Source organism: Nerophis ophidion, linkage group LG03, assembly GCF_033978795.1.
Source record: "Nerophis ophidion isolate RoL-2023_Sa linkage group LG03, RoL_Noph_v1.0, whole genome shotgun sequence".
In the NCBI taxonomy this organism is placed as follows: domain Eukaryota; kingdom Metazoa; phylum Chordata; class Actinopteri; order Syngnathiformes; family Syngnathidae; genus Nerophis; species Nerophis ophidion.
The window spans coordinates 15,035,356-15,058,098 of NC_084613.1; the positions used below are offsets into that span (position 1 = coordinate 15,035,356).

At 40.8% G+C, this 22,743-nt stretch overlaps 2 protein-coding genes across 8 annotated transcripts in view; one reads left to right on the plus strand and one right to left on the minus strand.

The window, feature by feature from the left end:
* iqub (IQ motif and ubiquitin domain containing) overlaps nucleotides 1–16,898 on the minus strand; it is a 34,008-nt gene extending 17,110 nt beyond the window's left edge. The window contains exons 1-12 of one of the 6 annotated variants that reach the window (XM_061894361.1): nucleotides 15,616–16,898; nucleotides 10,483–10,557; nucleotides 6,513–6,578; nucleotides 6,381–6,434; nucleotides 3,745–3,810; nucleotides 3,590–3,655; nucleotides 3,435–3,500; nucleotides 3,289–3,351; nucleotides 3,146–3,202; nucleotides 2,572–2,625; nucleotides 2,441–2,494; nucleotides 638–715 (exon numbers count right to left, since the gene is read on the minus strand). In XM_061894361.1, the coding sequence (XP_061750345.1) occupies nucleotides 638–715; nucleotides 2,441–2,494; nucleotides 2,572–2,625; nucleotides 3,146–3,202; nucleotides 3,289–3,351; nucleotides 3,435–3,500; nucleotides 3,590–3,655; nucleotides 3,745–3,810; nucleotides 6,381–6,434; nucleotides 6,513–6,578; nucleotides 10,483–10,557; nucleotides 15,616–15,703 (787 nt within the window). In that variant the 5' untranslated portion in view covers nucleotides 15,704–16,898. Of the gene's footprint in view, nucleotides 1–637; nucleotides 716–2,440; nucleotides 2,495–2,571; nucleotides 2,626–3,145; nucleotides 3,203–3,288; nucleotides 3,352–3,434; nucleotides 3,501–3,589; nucleotides 3,656–3,744; nucleotides 3,811–6,380; nucleotides 6,438–6,512; nucleotides 6,579–10,482; nucleotides 10,558–15,615 lie in introns of all 6 variants that reach the window. The other 5 variants (XM_061894362.1, XM_061894360.1, XM_061894364.1 and 2 more) reach the window with 5 other exon arrangements.
* Nucleotides 16,205–22,743, plus strand: part of wasla (WASP like actin nucleation promoting factor a) — a 42,396-nt gene continuing 35,857 nt past the window's right edge. The window contains exon 1 of one of the 2 annotated variants that reach the window (XM_061894370.1): nucleotides 16,205–16,816. In XM_061894370.1, coding sequence (XP_061750354.1) covers nucleotides 16,712–16,816 — 105 coding nt within the window. In that variant the 5' untranslated portion in view covers nucleotides 16,205–16,711. The remainder of the gene's footprint in view (nucleotides 16,817–22,743) is intronic. The other variant, XM_061894371.1, reaches the window with a different exon arrangement.

Consider the following 22,743-nt stretch of genomic DNA (forward strand, 5'->3'; position numbering starts at 1 on the left):
CTTAAAACCTCTACCCAGTAAAAGTAGGAAGTACTCAGGAATGCATGCAAACTTACTAATTCTACCCAGTAAAAGTAGGAAGTTCACAGGAACATGTCTACTTAATACCTCTACCCATTAAATGCAGTAAATACACAGGAACGCATGCGTACTTACTATTCCTACCCGGTAAAAGTAGTAAGTGCACAGGAACACAGGTGTACTTAATACCTCTACCCATTAAAAGTAGTAAGTACACAGGAACACATGCATACTTACTCATTTTACCAAGTAGAAGTAGTAAGTACACAGGAACGCATGCGTACTTACTAGTTCTAACCAGTAAAAGTAGTAAGTATACAGGAAAACATGTGTACTTAATACCTCTACCCAGTAAAAGTAGTAAGTACACAGGAACACATGCGTACTTACGGGTTCTACCCAGTAAAAGTACACAGGATCACATGCGTACTTACGAGTTCTACCCAGTAAAAGAGAGCTCTGATTTACAGAAATGTGCAGGACCTTCAGCTCCTAGATGCTGAGACCAGTGACCAAGGTCTCAGTGGTCACGTGACCTCCAGGGAACACCACCACCGTAACTGTAATACCCCAGCGCCATGTAGACGTCCTGTTCCAAGGTGTGGGAGCGACTCACCTGGTGCTGTAGACTGTCCCACGTTGCCTTCATCCTTGTTGGCCTGCTCGGTGGGAGCGTCAGACTGCTGCTGCTCAACTGCACAGATAGATAGTATTTCAACCTTCCATTAGAGACGGGGTGTGCAAACTACGGCTCAAAGGCCAAGTGCGACCCATCGGCGTGTTCAGTTTGGTTTGCGAGACGTCGCCAGACCCACAGAGTGCCTACAACTTCATTTTAAATCTATGACAGTGTAATCGCTCCAAGTATGACACCATCTTGTGGACAACGTGAGTAGTTCAGGTGAATGACCATGTATTGCACGTTGCAGTCTACACAGCACAGAATGTTTTTATATATGGCATATCCAGGCAACCTTTACCACTCATGTCGCAAATAAACTAACAAAAAGTCAACGCACACGGTCACAGAACGTTGTGGATATTATGAAAAATGTCCAAGTATAACTCATATTTCAAAATTACACCTGTTTTATATCCCCCACAACGCATGATGGGAAAACATGCAAAACACTCTCCACACTTGTCCATGTGTGGCGCTTTTGCTGCTTGATATTTCTGATTGATTACAAAACTCTTAAGGTCGTCATGTAAGTAAACAAGGTAGGGGCCAACTTGCACATGCACTTAATATTTAAGTAGGTGAATTATTAAATATATATCCATGTATCTACTGTATGTAGGTATGTGTATAATATGTATGTGTCTATATACATTAATGTATGTGTATATATATATATGTATGTATATGTGTATATATATATTTATATATGTATGGATGTGTATATATGTATGCATATGTGTGTATATATATATATATGTGTATGTATGTATGTGTGTATATATATATGTATGTATATATATATGTATATATATATATTTATATATATATATATATATATATATATATATATATATATATATATGTCTTGATTGGATTATCCAGAGAATAGTGCTCGATACCGTGATAGAGCGCAATATGTAGGTGTGGGAAAAATCACAAGACTACTTCATCTCTACAGAACTGTTTAATGAGGGGTTCCCTCAATCATCAGGAGATTTTTATTTATTTATATATACATATATATATATATATATATATATATACATATATATATATATACACACATGTATATACATGTATGGATGTGTATGTATGGATGTGTATACAGTATATATATGTATGGATGTGTATATATATGTATGTATGTGTGTGTGTGTATATATATATGTATGGATGTGTATATATGTGTTTATATATATATATATATATGTATGTGTATATATGTATGGATGTGTATATATGTGTTTATATATATATATGTGCGTGTATGTATATACTGTATATTTGTGTACATGTATAAACATGTATATAAATATGTTTAAATATGTATGTATGTATGTGTATATATGTATGATGTGTATATATGTAGTTGTGTATGTATATGTATATACTGTATATATGTGTATACGTATAAACATGTATATATGTGCTTGTGTATGTGTATATATCTGTAAATGTATGTATTTATGTGTATATGTGCGTAAATATATATGTGCGTGTATGTGTATGTATATATATGTGTAAATATATGTATGTATATATATATATATTTGTGTAAATGGATATATGTGTATATACAATGTGTAAATATACATATATATATATATACATACATATATACATATACATATATATATATTTATATACATGTATGAAATTCAAAAAGTATTATAGCATTAAGTTGATATTACATGCAGATAATGATGTACATATTTTGCATGATGTTCCAGGACTCACCTGCAGGGCCTCCAATTTCTCCCTCATTGTTGGACTGACCGGCCTGCTGCTCGTCTGCACGGATGAAGAAGCGAGCGTCCACGACTGGAAAAGGACGTCATGGCGACGTGTAAAGTAATCGGCACACTCACCCGAAGCTTTTGGCTTCTCCACTTGTTCAGTCGGAGCGTCAGCCTGCTGCTCATCTGCACAAAGGACGGAGCCAGCGTCATGAGGGCAGAAACACTGGGCTCGATCACGCCTCAACACATCCGCACTGTTCAGAGTTAAGTCACACAGCGCTAGCCAGTGAGCTGAGAGCGCCTGTCTTGTGCGGCTCTTACATACAAAATCTACCCAAACCTGTCCAAAACGTTTTTTCTTTAATTGTTTGAGTTTTAGCTCATTGACCGGAGTTTTATGTTTCATATTCATTTTTGCACAGGTATTTAGTGAAAAGCATTTTTGCTAATTATTTATTTTGTTTGTATATCACATTTTGTGTATATATATATATATATATATATATATATATATATATATATATATATATATATATATATATATATATATATATATATATATATACATACATACATACACATTTGACTGTTTTAATTCAGCAGATGGCGCCATTATGAAACACTAACAGTGCTGATGCAGCTAGTGAGTGTGCCACACACTCACTGAGGCCACCACTACTTCTCGGTTAGAAAAACGTCTCACCTGCAGATGTTTTCCCATTTCCCTCATCGTTGTTGGTTTGTCCAGTCTGCGGTTCTTCTGCACAAGTGAAGATGCAAGTGTACATGACAGCAACACTGGGAATGGGCCCTCCGAGTGAAGCAGGAAGTAGTTAGCACACTCACCTGCAGCTGCTGACTTTTCCACCTGTTCCCTCTCATTGTTGGATCCATCAGCCTGCAGTTCTTCTGCCCAAATAAAGCAAGCGTCCATGACATCGACGCTGGAAAAGGGACCTCCTAGTGAAGCAGGAGGTAATCAGCACACTCACCTGCAGCTTCTGACTTTTCTCCATCGTTTTCCGATTGTTCAGTCGTAGCCTCAGTCTGCTGATCTTCTGCACAACCCGAGAAGCGAGTGTCCGTGATTTCAACACTGGAAACGGACTTGAGGGTGAAATATCCAGAAAGTACCTCGCGCACTCACCTGTAGCTGCTGACTTTTCTCCATCGTTTTCCGATTGTTCAGTCGTAGCCTCAGTCTGCTGATCTTCTGCAAAACCCGAGAAGCAAGCGTCCGTGACTTCAACACTGGAAACGGACTTGAGGGTGAAATCTCTAGAAAGTACCTCGCACACTCACCTGTAGCTGCTGACTTTTCGTCATCGTTTTCCGATTGTTCAGTCGTAGCCTCAGTCCGCTGATCTTCTGCACAACCCAAGAAGCGAGTGTCCGTGACAACAACACTGGAAACGGACTTGAGGGTGAAATTTCTAGAACAGGGGTCACCAACCTTTTTGAAACCAAGAGCTACTTCTTGGGTACTGATTAATGCGAAGGGCTACCAGTTTGATACACAAATAAATTGCCAGAAATAGCCAATTTGCTCAATTTACCTTTAATAAATAAATCTATATATATATAAAAAAAATGGGTATTTCTGTCTGTCATTCCGTCGTACATTTTTTTTCCTTTTATGGAAGGTTTTTTGTAGAGAATAAATGATGAATAAAACACTTAATTGAACAGTTTAAAAGAGGAGAAAACACAAAAAAAATGAAAATTAAATTTTTAAACGTAGTTTATTTTCAATTTCAACTTTTTAAAATTCTAAATTCAACCAAAAAAAATGGAGGAAAACTAAGTAATTCGAATCTTTTTGAAAACATTTAAAAAAGAATTAATGGAACATCATTAGTAATTTTTCCTGATTAAGATTAATTTTACAATTTTGATGACATGTTAGAATATATAACAAATTGGACCAAGCTATATTTCCAACACTCCTCAGCCTTCCCGGTAAGGTTTATTCAGGTGTACTGGAGAGGAGGCTACGTCGGATAGTCGAACCTCGGATTCAGGAGGAACAGTGTGGTTTTCGTCCTGGTCGTGGAACTGTGGACCAGCTCTATACTCTCGGCAGGGTTCTTGAGGGTGCATGGGAGTTTGCCCAACCAGTCTACATGTGCTTTGTGGACTTGGAGAAGGCATTCGACCGTGTCCCTCGGGAAGTCCTGTGGGGAGTGCTCAGAGAGTATGGGGTATCGGACTGTCTTATTGTGGCGGTCCGCTCCCTGCACGATCAGTGTCAGAGCTTGGTCCGCATTGCCGGCACTAAGTCGAACACATTTCCAGTGAGGGTTGGACTCCGCCAAGGCTGTCCTTTGTCACCGATTCTGTTCATAACTTTTATGGACAGAATTTCTAGGCCCAGTCAAGGCGTTGAGGGGTTCCGGTTTGGTAACCGCAGGATTAGGTCTCTGCTTTTTGCAGATGATGTGGTCCTGATAGCTTCATCTGACCGGGATCTTCAGCTCTCGCTGGATCGGTTCGCAGCCGAGTGTGAAGCGACCGGAATGAGAATCAGCACCTCCAAGTCCGAGTCCATGGTTCTCGCCCGGAAAAGGGTGGAGTGCCATTTCCGGGCTGGGGAGGAGACCCTGCCCCAAGTGGAGGAGTTCAAGTACCTAGGAGTCTTGTTCACGAGTGAGGGAAGAGTGGATCGTGAGATCGACAGGCGGATCGGTGCGGCGTCTTCAGTAATGCGGACGTTGTACCGATCCGTTGTGGTGAAGAAGGAGCTGAGCCGGAAGGCAAAGCTCTCAATTTACCGGTCGATCTACGTTCCCATCCTCACCTATGGTCATGAGCTTTGGGTCATGACCGAAAGGATAAGATCACGGGTACAAGCGGCCGAAATGAGTTTCCTCCGCCGTGTGGCGGGGCTCTCCCTTAGAGATAGGGTGAGAAGCTCTGCCATCCGGGAGGAACTCAAAGTAAAGCCGCTGCTCCTTCACATCGAGAGGAGCCAGATGAGGTGGTTCGGGCATCTGGTCAGGATGCCACCCGAACGCCTCCCTAGGGAGGTGTTTAGGGCATGTCCAACCAGTAGGAGGCCACGGGGAAGACCCAGGACACGTTGAGAAGACTATGTCTCCCGGCTGGCCTGGGAACGCCTCGGGATCCCCCGGGAAGAGCTAGACGAAGTGGCTGGGGAGAGGGAAGTCTGGGTTTCCCTGCTTAAGCTGTTGCCCCCGCGACCCGACCTCGGATAAGCGGAAGATGATGGATGGATGGATATAATTCCAACAAAGACAAATCATTATTTCTTCTAGATTTTCCAGAACAAAAATTTTAAAAGAAATTCAAAATACTTTGAAATAAGATTTAAATTTGATTCTACAGATTCCCTAGATTTGCCAGAATAATGTTTTGATTTTTAATCATAACAAATTTGAAGAAATATTTCACAAATATTCTTCGTCGAAAAAACAGAAGCTAAAATGAAGAATTAAATTAAAATGTATTTATTATTCTTTACAATTAAAAAAAAATACTTGAACATTGATTTAAATTGTCAGGAAAGAAGAGGAAGGAATTTAAAAGGTAAAATGTATATGTGTTTAAAAATCCTAAAATCATTTTTAAGGTTGTATTTTTTCTCTAAAATTGTCTTTCTGAAAGTTATAACAAGCAAATTAAAAAAAATAAATGAATTTATTTAAACAAGTGAAGACCAAGTCCAAATATTTTCTTGGATTTTCAAATTTTATTTCAGTTTTGTCTCTCTTAGAATTAAAAATGTCGAGCAAAGTGAGACCAGCTTGCTAGTAAATGAATACAATTAAAAAAACAGAGGCAGCTCACTGGTAAGTGCTGCTATTTGAGCTATTTTTAGAACAGGCCAGCGGGCGACTCATATGGTCCTTTCGGGCTACCTGGTGCCCGCGGGCACCGCGTTGGGGACCCCTGCTCTAGAAAGTACCTTGCGCACTCACCTGTAGCAGCTGACTTTTTCACCTGTTCCCCCTCATTATTGGACTGCTGCTCTTCTGCTAAAATGAAGAAAAAAAGTGTCCAGACATCAACACTGGAGGTGGACTCCATGGCGAAGTAATTAGCACACTCACCTGCAGCTGCTGCATTTTCTTCATCATTTTCCGATTGTTCAGTCGTAGCCTCCGTCTGCTGATCCTCTGCACACACCAAGAAGCGAGCATCCGTGACATCAACACTGGAAGTGGACTCCATCTTTGAGGTACTGTACTCTAGGGCGGGAGTCTCAAACTCATGTTTTACTGAGGGCCACGCCACAATTATGGCTGCATTCAGAGGGCCACATAGTTAACAAGGCATCCATCCATTTTCTACCGGGTTGCGGGGGGGCGCTGGAGCCTACCTCAGCTACATTCGGGCGGAAGGCGGCGTACACCCTGAACAAGTCGGCACCTCATCACTTAGACTTAGACAAAGGAAATTGTTCCACACAGTAGCTCAGTTACAAATGATGGAAAAGATGGAAAAGACAATGCAGGTATAAAATAGACTAAAAGCAATATAACATATATACGTATTGTTTCTATAATATATGTACAGTATAGAGCAGGGGTCGGCCACCCAAAATGTTGAAAGAGCCATATTAGACCAAAAATACAAAAACAAATCTGTCTGGAGCTGCAAAAAAATGGAAAATGGATATTACATACAGCTAGTGTGTCATGAGATATACATTTAATTAAGAGGACTTAAAGGAAATTAAATAAACTAATATATATCTACAAATGAGGTATAATGATGCATTATGTACATTCAGCTAGCCTAAATAGCATGTTAGCATCGATTAGCTTGCAGTCATGCAGTGACCAAATATTACCCTATTAGCACTCCACACAAGTCAATAACATCAATAAAACTCACCTTTGTGCATTCACGCACAATATTAAAAGTTTGGTTGCCGAAATGAGAGAAAAAGAAGAGGCATAAAACACGTCATAGAAAGTCGGAGAAAGTTATACATGTAAACACACTAGGGTGAGTTCAAGGACCGCCAAAATTAGTAAGACAAAACGGCGCTCGCCAAACATTCGAATCAGTGAAGCATGTTTAATATAAACAGTGTGCTTTATAACAATTGGGGAGGTTTGCGTCATGTTTATCCTCTTACAGAAACCATATTAAAACTTATTTTTTTCTTGTGATATTTTTCCATTTTTCATACATTTTTGAAAAAGCTCCAGAGAGCCACTAGGGCGGCAATAAAGAGCCGCTTGCAGTTGCCGACCCCCGGTATAGAGGAATTAAATGTGGCAGACCATTTAATATTATGTGGCAGACCACATGAAATGGCATGGTAGGTCACAGTATAATGATGTGGCAAAGCGTATACGATGATGTGGCAGGCCACATGAATGTTGTGGGGAACCACATAAATTACGTGGTGGGCCATGTAACTTGTGTGGCAGACCACAATAAATGATGTGGCGGACCACGTTAAATGAAATGGCGGAATACATAACATTATGTGGCAGACCGTGTTAAACCATGTGGCGTACCGCAATATATTATGTATATTATCAGGCCATATTAACTGATGTGGTGTGCCACTGGAAATGATGTGGCAAGGCTTACAATGTATGCCTTGCCACATTGTGTCATACCACAGCGTGGTATGACACAATTTCATGGCAGACCATGTTCATTTACATGGCAGACCACTATAAATTATGCGGCAGACCATGTTAAACTATGAGGCAGACCACAATATATTACATAGCAGGCCACTTTAACTGACGTGGCAGGCTACAGTCAATTATGTTGCAGCCCACATAAATTATGTGGCAGACTACAATAAATTATGTGTTCAGACCACAATAATTTATGTGTTCGGACCACAATAAATCATGTGACAGGCCACATGAAATGTTGTGGCGGGCCACATAAAATGATGTGGCGGACCACTTGAAAATTAGGTGGTTAGCCATATAAAATGACATGGCGGGCTACCTAAATGTTGTGGCAAGCCAAATTAAAATGCTGTTGAACTACATAAAATGACAAAGCAGGCCAAATTAAATTAAAGTGGTGAGCCATATGGAATGATATGGCAGGCCACGTAAATGTTGTGGTGGACCACTTTAAATGTTGAAGTGATCCATATAAATTGACATGGCGGGCAAAATAAATGACGTGGTGGGCCATGTAAATTAAGCGGCAGACCATGTTAAACTACGTGGCAGACCACAATATATTATATAGCAGGCCACTTCAAACTGAGGTGGAATTTCTTTTAAAATGATGTGGCATGCTACAGTTAATTATGTTGCAGCCCACATACATTATGTGGCAAATTACTATAAATTATTTGTGTTCGGACCACAATAAATCATGTGACAGGCCAAAATAAATGATGATGTAGACAACTTGAAAATTAGGTGGTCAGCCATATAAAATGATATGTCGGGCTACCTAAATGATGTGGCAAGCCAAATTAAAATTAGGTGGTGAACTATAAAAAATGACAATGCAGGCCATTTTAAAATGATGTGGTGAGCCATTTGAAATTATATGGCGGGCCAAGTTAAAATGTTGTGGTGAGCCATATAAAATGATGTGGCGTGCAAAATAAATGACATGGTGGGCCACATAAATGAAGTAGTAGGCTACATAAATTATGCAGCAGATCATGTTAAACTATGTGGCAGACCACAATATATTATGTAGCAGGCCACTTTAAACGGGCGTGGCATGCTACAGTCAATTATGTTGCAGCCCACATAAATGATATGGCAGACTACGATAAATTATGGGTGCGGATCACAATAGATCATGTGACAGGCCATATAAATTATGTGGCATGCCACATAAATGATGTGGCGGGCCACTTGAAGATGAAGTGGTTAGCCATATAAAATGAAATGGCGGGCTACCTCAATGATGTGGCAAGCCAAATTAAAATGAGGTGGTGAACTATATAAAATGACAAAGTAGATCCTTTTTTTTTTTTTTTTTTTTTTCTTTGTCATGAAAAAGGGACGTTTTTGCCATGAAAAAGGGACTTTTTTGTGGTTGGTGCACTAATTGTATGTGTATATTGCGTTTTTTATGTTTATTTAATTATTTAGAAAAAATAATGGTGGTCCCCAACTACTGCGGCCCGGTAGTTGGGGACCACTGACCTAAATGATGTGGCAAGCTTAATTAAAATCAAGTTAATGTACCAATGATTGTCAAATGAGGTGGTGAACTATATGAAATGACAAAGCAGGCCAGTTAAAAGGATGTGGTGAGCCATATGAAATGATATGGTGGGCCACATAAATGATTTGGCGGGCCAAGTTAATATGTGGTGGTAAGCTATATAAAATGAGGTGGCGTGCAAAATAAATGACGCGGTGGGCCACTTAAATGATGTGGTGGGCTACATAAATTATGCAGCAGACCATGTTAAACTATGTGGCAGACTACAATATATTCTGTAGCAGGCCACGATAAACTGGTGCGGCATTTCTGATAAAATGACGTGGCAGGCTACAGTCAATTATGTTGCAGCCCACATAAATGATGTGGCAGACTACGATAAATTATGTGTTCGGATCACAATAAATCATGTGACAGGCCATTTAATTTATGTGGCATGCCACATAAAATGATGTGGCGGGTCACTTGAAAATGAAGTGGTTAGCCATATAAAAAGAAATGGCGGGCTACCTAAATGATGTGGCAAGCCAATTTAAAATGAAGTGGTGAACTATATAAAATGACAAAGTAGGCCACTTTAAAATGATGTGGTGAGCCATATGAAATGATATGGCGGGCCACATAAATGATGTGGCAGGCCAAGTTAAAATGTGGTGGTGATTCTTATAAAATTAAATGACATGGCGGGCCACTTAAACGTGGCGGGCCAAATTAAAATGAAGTGATGAGCCACAAAATGATAAGGCAGGCCACTTTAGAATGATGTGGTGAGCCATTGAAAATGACGTGGCGGAACAAAAAAAAAAGATGTGGTAGACAACGTTAAATGAGGTGGAGGGCCATTTCTGGGCCCCAGGCCTTGAGTTTGACCTGTGTGCTCTAGTGAGTAAATAGGACACTCACCTACAGCTGATGCATTTTCCACATTTTCTTCATCGTTCTCAGATCGTTCAGTCGTGGCCTCAGTCTGCTGCTCGTCTGCACAAATGAAGAAGCAAGCGTCTGTGACACAAACACTAAAACATGATTTTAGTGTGACATCATATTAGCACTAGCAAACTAAGCTAACCGAGTGTTTAGTCAACACTAAACATGTTTATTGTTTATTGTTTTGTCAACACTAAACATGTTTATTGTATCACTATAACGTTACTTAGTAGTGTGGAATGTTAGAAAAGGGTCCAACACAGACTAAAGGAAGCAATGGAAAACACTTGTGACACAGTACATTGAATGTTGCGGACACGTTTGTTACTGGAGACTTTCTAATACGCTTCTGCCTTGGAGACTTTGTAAGTGTAAGTGATATTCAACTATAATTATTTGACAATTGTTTATATTGACATGTACTGTTTTATTGTTTAATGTATATTAGGTATGTCTCATTTGTGTGCTATTGTGTTCTAAGCTGTTGTGGAGCTGCTAGCTCTCAGTAGCCTATACCTTGCATGTTTACCTTTTGTAGACGTCCATCCATCCATCCATCTATTTCCTACCGCTTGTCCCTTACAGTGGGGCAAAAAAGTATTTAGTCAGCCACCGATTGTGCAAGTTCTACCACTTAAAAACAATGACAGAGGTCTGTAATTTTCATCATAGGTACACTTCAACTGTGACAGACAGGATGTGAAAAAAAATCCAGGAATTCACATTGTAGGAATTTTAAAGAATTTATTTGTAAATTATGGTGGAAAATAAGTATTTGGTCAACCATTCAAAGCTCTCACTGATGTAAGGAGGTTTTGGCTCAAAATCTAACGATACATGGCCCCATTCATTCTTTCCTTAACACGGATTAATCGTTCTGTCCCCTTAGCAAAAAAACAGCCCCAAAGCATGATGTTTCCACCCCCATGCTTCACAGTAGGTGTGGTGTTCTTGGGATGCATGCAACTCAGCACTCTTCTTCCTCCAAACACGACAAGTTGAGTTTATACCAAAATGGATACATGGATGATATAGCATAGGATTGGGAGAATGTCATGTGGTCAGATGAAACCAAAATAGAACTTTTTGGTATAAACTCAACTTGTCGTGTTTGGAGGAAGAAGAATACTGAGTTGCATCCCAAGGACACCACACCTACTGTGAAGCATGGGGGTGGAAACATCATGCTTTGGGGCTGTTTTTCTGCTAAGGGGACAGGACGATTGATCCGTGTTAAGGAAAGAATGAATGGGGCCATGTATCGTGAGATTTTGAGCCAAAACCTCCCTCCATCAGTGAGAGCTTTGAATGGTTGACCAAATAATTATTTTCCACCATAATTTACATATAAATTCTTTAAAATTCCCACAATGTGAATTCCTGGATTTTTTTTCACATTCTGTCTCTCACAGTTGAAGTGTACCTATGATAAAAATTACAGACCTCTGTCATCATTTTAAGTGGGAGAACTTGCACAATTGGTGGCTGACTAAATACTTTTTTGCCCCACTGTACATGATATCACACACAAGTAAATACTTTGCAGGACTGCTTGTATCGCACATGATCTCACACAAAAGTAAACACACCAGAGGACTGCTTGTATCGCACATTATATAACACACACACACACACACAAGTAAACACTCTGCAGGACTGTTCGTATCGCACATGAAAACACACACAAGTAAACACACTGCAGGACTGCTTGTAACACACATGACATCACACACAAGTAAAAAAGCTGCAGGGCTGTCTTTATTACACATATCAGACCCAAGTAAACATGCCACAGGGCTGCTTGTATCGCACATGATATCACACAAGTAAACACTTGGCAGGACTCCTTGTATCGCACATGATATCACACACGTAAACATGCTGCAGGACTGCTTGTATTGCACATGATATCACATACAAGTAAACACACCGCGGGGCTGTTTTAATCGCACATGATATCAGACCCAAGTAAACGCACTGCAGTGATGCTTGTATCGCACATGATATCACACACAAGTAAACACTTTTCAGGACTCCTTGTATCGCACATGATATCACACACAAGTAAACACTTGTCAGGACTCCTTGTATCGCACATGATATCACACACAAGTAAACACGCTGCAAGGCTGCTCGTATTGCACATGATATCACACACAAGTAAACACACCGCAGGACTACATGTATCGCACATGATATCACACACAAGTAAACACTCTACAGGACTGCTCGTATCGCACAATATATCACACACACAAGTGAACATACACTGCAGGACTACTTGTATCAGACATGATATCACACACAACTAAACACTCTGCAGGACTGCTTGTAGCGCACAAGATATCACACACAAGTAAACACGCTGCAGGACTGCTTGTATCGCACATGATATCACACAAGTAAACACTGCAGGACTGCTCATATCGCACATGATATCACACAAGTAAAAAAAGCTGCCTGGCTGTTTTCATCGCACATGATATCAGACCCAAGTAAACACACTGCAGGGTTGCATGTATTGCACATAATATCACACACAAGTAAACACTTTTCGGGAGTCCTTGTTTTGCACATGATATCACACACAAGTAAACACGCCGCAGGACTGTTTGTATCACACATTATATCACACACAAGTAAACACACCGCAGGGCTGCTTGTATTGCACATGATATCACACACAAGTAAACACACCGCAGGACTGCATGTATCGCACACGATATCACACACAAGTAAACGCTCTACAGGACTGTTCGTATCGCATATTATATCACACACACAAGTAAACACACACTGCAGGACTACTAGTATCAGACATATCACACACAAGTAAACACTCTGCAGGACTGCTTGTAGCGCACATGATGTCACACACGCACAAGTAAACACGCTGCAGGTCTGCTTGTATCGCACATGATATCACACACAAGTAAATACTCTGCAGGACTGCTTGTATCGCATATGATATCACACAAGTAAACACTGCAGGACTACTCGTATCGCACATGATGTCACACACACAAGTAAATACACTGCAGGACTGCTCGTATCACACATGATATCACACACAGGTAACCACTCTGCAGGGCTGCTTGTATCAAACATGATATCACACACAAGTAAATACTCTGCAGGACTGCTAGTATCGCATATGATATCACACAAGTAAACACTGCAGGACTACTCGTATCACACATGATGTCACACACACAAGTAAATACACTGCAGGACTGCTCGTATCACACATGATATCACACACAGGTAACCACTCTGCAGAGCTGCTTGTATCAAACATGATATCACACACAAGTAAACACTTTGCAGGACTGCTTGTACCGCACATGATATCACACATGTAAACATTCTGCAGGACTCGTAGTATCGCACATTATATCACACACAAGTAAACACACCGCAGGACTAAATGTATCGCACACGATATCACACACAAGTAAACGCTCTACAGGACTGTTCGTATCGCATATTATATCACACACACAAGTAAACACACACTGCAGGACTACTAGTATCAGACATATCACACACAAGTAAACACTCTGCAGGACTGCTTGTAGCGCACATGATGTCACACACGCACAAGTAAACACGCTGCAGGTCTGCTTGTATCGCACATGATATCACACACAAGTAAATACTCTGCAGGACTGCTTGTATCGCATATGATATCACACAAGTAAACACTGCAGGACTACTCGTATCGCACATGATGTCACACACACAAGTAAATACACTGCAGGACTGCTCGTATCACACATGATATCACACACAGGTAACCACTCTGCAGGGCTGCTTGTATCGCACATGATATCACACACAAGTAAATACTCTGCAGGACTGCTAGTATCGCATATGATATCACACAAGTAAACACTGCAGGACTACTCGTATCGCACATGATGTCACACACACAAGTAAATACACTGCAGGACTGCTCGTATCACACATGATATCACACACAGGTAACCACTCTGCAGAGCTGCTTGTATCAAACATGATATCACACACAAGTAAACACTTTGCAGGACTGCTTGTACCGCACATGATATCACACATGTAAACATTCTGCAGGACTCGTAGTATTGCACATGATATCACACACAAGTAAACACTCTGCAGGTCTGCTTGTATCGCACATGATATCACACACAAGTAAATACTCTGCAGGACTGCTTGTATCGCATATGATATCACACAAGTAAACACTGCAGGACTACTCGTATCGCACATGATGTCACACACACAAGTAAATACACTGCAGGACTGCTCGTATCACACATGATATCACACACAGGTAACCACTCTGCAGGGCTGCTTGTATCGCACATGATATCACACACAAGTAAATACTCTGCAGGACTGCTAGTATCGCATATGATATCACACAAGTAAACACTGCAGGACTACTCGTATCGCACATGATGTCACACACACAAGTAAATACACTGCAGGACTGCTCGTATCACACATGATATCACACACAGGTAACCACTCTGCAGAGCTGCTTGTATCAAACATGATATCACACACAAGTAAACACTTTGCAGGACTGCTTGTACCGCACATGATATCACACATGTAAACATTCTGCAGGACTCGTAGTATCGCACATGATATCACACACAAGTAAACACTCTGCAGGACTGCTTGTATTGCACATGATAACACACCCAGGTAAACACTCTGCAGGACTGCTTGTATCAAACATGATATCACACATAAGTAAACACTTTGCAGGACTGCTTGTACCGCACATGATATCACACAAGTACACACTGCAGGACTGCTCTTTTCTCACATGATATCACACAAGTAAACACACTGCAGGACTGCTTGTATCGCACATGATAACACACCCAGGTAAACACTCTGCAAGACTGCTTGTATCGCACATGATATCACACAGGTAAACACTCTGTAGGACTGCTTGTATCGCACATGATATCACACACACAAGTCAACACGCTGCAGGACGGAGTTCATATATCTAACATTTTAAGACGCATAGTTCGATACTTGTCTTCGCTGATATCGGGACATCCCTGGAGCGGTTGTGTTAACTGCTCCATTTCCGGCCGAACATCTCACCTGGACTAGACCTGCCCACCTGCCGCTCCTCGTCCAGACCCCCTCGGTCCTCCTGTGAGGTGTTGCCCTCCTGCTCTTCCTCCGACATGATTCTTTCCTCACTGCAATTTTTTGACCGACGAGCCGAGAGGCGGCTGCGTTCGTTAGCAACACGGAGGGCTTCAGTTTACACGTTGCCATGGCAACGAGGGAGCAAGCCCCTCCCCCCCTTTGATATACGCCGCCGTTAACTAAAAGTATGGGTGATTACTAGATTGAGTGTAGTGACGAATAGGAATGATAAATATGTTTTAAAAGTATTATATGTTCATTATTTATTCCGATTAAATATGTTCAGTATGTTTTGGGTGCATGCTTGCTATTTATATCCAAATATGGACATTTCCCGAATGTTCTTTCTCTCTCCGTATTTTTCAGCCACAGTTTTGGCCAATAAAAGCTTTCGGTCAATTGTGTCAACACGCGGCCAACAAAACGTTATTAATATTTCAGGACTTCTTGGGGTTCTTGTTTACGTCTCCGCGTCCGCCATCTGGTCTCGGCTTGTGACGTCACGCTGACCCCGCCCCTCCCTTTGCCTCTGCAGAGCTGCGTTCTTCGGACCAAACCACTTTCGACGTTTAAAACTGCACTTAATAATGGCGCTTTTTACTGAGGATATTATAATTCCTCATATTTATTCCTAAGGGTTTTGGGGGTTCGCCGAGATCTTATTGGTCGCCGCAGCGGAAGTGGACGTGTTAGGACCTAGTTGAACCCCCCCTTGTGTTGTCGGCCTGGTGGTATCGTCCATGTAGTTGCCATGTTGGATGGACGCATCGCTGCTGCGGCCGCTCGACTTTTTACGATCGAACTTGTGCGTTTGTTCCACTCAAGACGCGTACATTGGGGGGGATAATTTGCGTGATTTGACGCCGAAGAGAGGAATATAAGTTTGTTTTGGAAGCAGGTGCAGTCCCGGGGCACGCCCGGTCCTTGGCCGCCCTCCAGCCCCTGCAGTCGGCGCAAATGATCGGGCTGGAGGCCACCGCGTCCGCCGCCCGCCTGGATGTGGCGTAAATAAACACCGTTAGCAGGGTTCGCTCGTCGTCGAGTCATGAACAGCCACCCGCTGCCCCGCAGGGCCGCTAACGCGGGCTCCATGCTGCTAACCCCGCAGGAGAACGACTGCTTGTTCGGCTACCTGGGCAGGAAATGTGCGGTAAGTCATCGTCACGCACCTGCACGACCTCCGCACTAAACCATTTTACTCCCCCGTCATCCACTTCCGGCTCAACCGATCAACCGGGAGGTCATCAGTTTGCAGTGCAAGTCGCCCCTCGTTTATCGCGGCTAATTGGCTGCAACCCTGACCGCGGTAAACGTATGGAATGTTGCCTATCGTGCATTCTAAGCCGTAAAATACAGAAAGTACGAGGTGGCTAACAGCGCAGCCCACTATTATGTCCGTAAACCCCTCTAAAAAACAAACAATAAGCGCCAACAAAGCTGTTTTACTTTAGATTGAAGTACTCCCTGGTAGCCGGGGGGACTCTCAAAGCATCACCCGGTCACTACAACACGTCCGATACCTGGAAATACTATGCATAAACATGCTGATATGTAAATATATGCTATTTTTTGTTGTTTTTCACGTCTGCAGAGAAAAAAAGTATACGTTGCAGATATGACTAACACGGCAGTAAAACGGCTGTTCAAACAAAACAAAAGTCATGGTCATGGACCCACTAGCTTTGTCAGCTAGATCTACAATCAGCTGAACAGACTCAATAATTCCACTGTTACATTTCGTTGAATTTGTGAGACTGAATCAATACAAAAAATGTTGTTGCAAAATACGGAAAGTACGAAGTGGCTAACAGCGCAGACCACTATTATGTCCATAAAGCCCTCCTTAAAAACATCCCATAAGCGCCAACAAAGCTACTTTACTGTAGATTGCAGTACTCACTGGTAGCCGGCAGGACTCTCAAAGCCACACCCGGTCACTACAACACGTCCACTAACTGGAAATACTTGAAATAATATGCTTATATAAACATGTGGATATGCAAATATATGCAATTTTTTGTTGGTTTTCACGTCTGCAGAGAAAAAAAGTATAAGTTGCAGGTATGACTAACACAGCAGTAAAACGGCTGGTCAAACAAAACAGAAGTCATGGTCATGGACCCACTAGCTGTGTCAGCTAGCTCTACAATCAGCTGAACAGACTCAATAATTCCACTGTTACATTTCGTTGAATTTGTGAGACTGAATCAATACAAAAAATGTTATTGCAAAATACAGAAAGTACGAAGTGGCTAACAGCGCAGCCCACTATTATGTCCATAAAGCCCTCCAAAAAACATCCAATAAGCGCCAACAAAGCTGTTTTACTGTAGATTGAAGTACTCACTGGTAGCCGGGAGGACTCTCAAAGCATCACCCGGTCACTACAACACGTCCACTACCTGGAAATACTTGAAATAATATGCATAAACATGCTGATATGCAAATATTTGCTATTTTTTGTAGCTTTTCATGTCTGCAGAGAAAAAAGTGTAAGATGCAGATAAAAAGTTAAAGTACCACTGATAGTCAAGTCAAGTCAAGTCAGCTTTATTTGTCAATTTCTTTACATGTAAAGACATACAAAGGAATCAAAATGTTGTTTCGCACTCTCCCATGCGTAGAAAAAAGAAAAGAAAACACAACAGTAAAGTGCAACGTGAAATAATATGCATAAACATGCTGATACTGAAATATATGCTAAAATGTGCTATTTTTTGTTGCTATTTATGTATGCAGAGAAAAAAAGTATCAGTTGCAGATATGACTAACACGGCAGTAAAACGGCTGGTCAAACAAAACAAAAGTCATGGTCATGGACCCACTAGCTTTGTCAGCTAGATCTACAATCAACTGAACAGACTCAATAATTCCACTGTTACATTTCGTTGAATTTGTGAGACTGAATCAATACAAAAAATGTTGTTGCAAAATACGGAAAGTACGAAGTGGCTAACAGCGCAGCCCACTATTATGGCCATAAAGCCCTCTAAAAAACAAACAATAAGCGCCAACAAAGCTGTTTTACTGTAGATTGAAGTACACCCTGGTAGACGGGAGGACTCTCAAAGCATCACCCGGTCACTACAACACATCCGATACCTGGAAATACTATGCATAAACATGCTGATATGCAAATATATGCTATTTTTTGTTGGTTTTCACGTCTGCAGAGAAAAAAAGTGTACGTTGCAGATATGACTAACACGGCAGTAAAACGGCTGGTCAAACAAAACAAGAGTCATGGTGATGGACCCACTAGCTGCGCGAGCTAGCTCTCAAATCAGCTGAACAGACTCAATAATTCCACAGTAACGTATTGGTGAATTTACTTATGAATTTGTGAGACTGAATCAATACAAAAAATGTTATTGCAAAATACGGGAAGTACGAAGTGGCTAACAGCGCAGCCCACTATTATGTCCATAAAGCCCTCCTTAAAAACATCCCATAAGCGCCAACAAAGCTACTTTACTGTAGATTGCAGTACTCACTGGTAGCCGGCAGGACTCTCAAAGCCACACCCGGTCACTACAACACGTCCACTAACTGGAAATACTTGAAATAATATGCTTATATAAACATGCGGATATGCAAATATATGCAATTTTTTGTTGGTTTTCACGTCTGCAGAGAAAAAAAGTATAAGTTGCAGGTATGACTAACACAGCAGTAAAACGGCTGGTCAAACAAAACAAAAGTCATGGTCATGGACCCACTAGCTGTGTCAGCTAGCTCTACAATCAGCTGAACAGACTCAATAATTCCACTGTTACATTTCGTTGAATTTGTGAGACTGAATCAATACAAAAAATGTTATTGCAAAATACAGAAAGTACGAAGTGGCTAACAGTGCAGCCCACTATTATATCCATAAAGCCCTCCAAAAAACATCCAATAAGCGCCAACAAAGCTGTTTTACTGTAGATTGAAGTACTCACTGGTAGCCGGGAGGACTCTCAAAGCATCACCCGGTCACTACAACACGTCCACTACCTGGAAATACTTGAAATAATATGCATAAACATGCTGATATGCAAATATTTGCTATTTTTTGTAGCTTTTCATGTCTGCAGAGAAAAAAGTGTAAGATGCAGATAAAAAGTTAAAGTACCACTGATAGTCAAGTCAAGTCAAGTCAGCTTTATTTGTCAATTTCTTTACATGTAAAGACATACAAAGGAATCAAAATGTTGTTTCGCACTCTCCCATGCGTAGAAAAAAGAAAAGAAAACACAACAGTAAAGTGCAACGTGAAATAATATGCATAAACATGCTGATACTGAAATATATGCTAAAATGTGCTATTTTTTGTTGCTATTTATGTATGCAGAGAAAAAAAGTATCAGTTGCAGATATGACTAACACGGCAGTAAAACGGCTGGTCCAACAAAACAAAAGTCATGGTCACAGACCCACTAGCTGCGCAAGCTAGCTCTCCAATCAGCTGAACAGACTCAATAATTCCACAGTGACGTTTTGGTGAATTTACTTAAGAATTTGTGAGACTGAATCAGTACAAAAAGAATGTTATTGTAAAATACGGAAAGTATGAGGTGGCTAACAACGCAGACCACTACTATGTCCATAAAGCCATCTAAAAAACAAACAATAAGCGCCAACAAAGCTGTTTTACTGTAGATTGAAGTACTCGCTGGTAGCTGGGAGGACTCTGAAAGCATCACCCGGTCACAACAACACGTCCAATACCTGGAAATACTATGCATTAAACATGCTGATATGCAAATATATGCTATTTTTTGTTGGTTTTCACGTCTGCAGAGAAAAAAAGTGTACGTTGCAGATATGACTAACACGGCAGTAAAACGGCTGGTCAAACAAAACAAAAGTCATGGTCATGGACCCACTAGCTTTGTCAGCTAGATCTACAATCAACTGAACAGACTCAATAATTCCACTGTTACATTTCGTTGAATTTGTGAGACTGAATCAATACAAAAAATGTTGTTGCAAAATACGGAAAGTACGAAGTGGCTAACAGCGCAGCCCACTATTATGGCCATAAAGCCCTCTAAAAAACAAACAATAAGCGCCAACAAAGCTGTTTTACTGTAGATTGAAGTACACCCTGGTAGACGGGAGGACTCTCAAAGCATCACCCGGTCACTACAACACGTCCGATACCTGGAAATACTATGCATAAACATGCTGATATGCAAATATATGCTATTTTTTGTTGGTTTTCACGTCTGCAGAGAAAAAAAGTGTACGTTGCAGATATGACTAACACGGCAGTAAAACGGCTGGTCAAACAAAACAAGAGTCATGGTGATGGACCCACTAGCTGCGCGAGCTAGCTCTCAAATCAGCTGAACAGACTCAATAATTCCACAGTAACGTATTGGTGAATTTACTTATGAATTTGTGAGACTGAATCAATACAAAAAATGTTATTGCAAAATACGGGAAGTACGAAGTGGCTAACAGCGCAGACCACTATTATGTCCATAAAGCCCTCCTTAAAAACATCCCATAAGCGCCAACAGAGCTACTTTACTGTAGATTGCAGTACTCACTGGTAGCCGGCAGGACTCTCAAAGCCACACCCGGTCACTACAACACGTCCACTAACTGGAAATACTTGAACTAATATGCTTATATAAACATGCGGATATGCAAATATATGCAATTTTTTGTTGGTTTTCACGTCTGCAGAGAAAAAAAGTATAAGTTGCAGATATGACTAACACAGTAGTAAAACGGCTGGTCAAACAAAACAAAAGTCATGGTCATGGATCCACCAGCTGTGTCAGCTAGCTCTACAATCAGCTGAACAGACTCAATAATTCCACTGTTACATTTCGTTGAATTTGTGAGACTGAATCAATACAAAAAATGTTATTGCAAAATACAGAAAGTACGAAGTGGCTAACAGTGCAGCCCACTATTATGTCCATAAAGCCCTCCAAAAAACATCCAATAAGCGCCAACAAAGCTGTTTTACTGTAGATTGAAGTACTCACTGGTAGCCGGGAGGACTCTCAAAGCATCACCCGGTCACTACAACACATCCACTAACTATAAATACTTGAAATAATATGCATAAACATGCTGATATGCAAATATTTGCTATTTTTTGTTGCTTTTCATGTCTGTGGAGAAAAAAGTGTAAGATACAGATAAAAAGTTAAAGTACCACTTATAGTCAAGTCAAGTCAGCTTTATTTGTCAATTTCTTTACATGTAAAGACATACAAAGGAATTTAAATTTTGTTTCGCACTCTATCATGCGTGGACAAAAAGAGAAGAAAACACAACAGTAAAGTGCAACGTGAATATGTCTACCTACTAAAGTGACAATATATACAGTTCCTGTTGTTTTTAAATAGGATATGGCTGTAAACAATGAGTGTTTCATCAGTAGTGCAAATACTTATGATATAGCAGCAGACGTGTGCAATTTTGCATAGTCACACACACTAGGTATGGTGAAATTGCCCTCTGCATTTGACCAATCCCCTTGTTCCACCCCCTGGGAGGTGAGGGAAGCAGTGAGCAGCAACGGCCGCGCTCGGGAATCATTTTGGTGATTTAACCCCCAATTCCAACCCTTGTTGCTGAGTGCCAAGCAGGGAGATAATGGCAGTAAAACGGCTGGTCAAACAAAACATAAGTCATGGTCATGGACCCACTAGCTGCACAAGCTAGATCTCCAATCAGCTGAACAGACTCAATAATTCCACAGTGACTTTTTGGTGAATTTACTAAATAATTAGAGACTGAATCAATACAAAAATAATGTTATTTTAAAATACGGATACAACACATCCACTACCTTTAACTACTTGAAATAATATACATAAACATGCTGATATGCAAATATATGCCAAAATGTGCTATTTTGTTGTTGCTTTTAACGTCTGCAGAGAAAAAAAGTACAAGTTGCAGATATGACTAACACGGAAGTAAAACGGCTGGTCAAACAAAAAAAAAAAATCATGGTCACAGACCCACTAGCTGCGCAAGCTAGCTCTCAAATCAGCTGAACAGAGTCCATAATTCCACAGTGACGTTTTGGTGAATTTACTTAAGAATTTGTGAGACTGAATCAATACA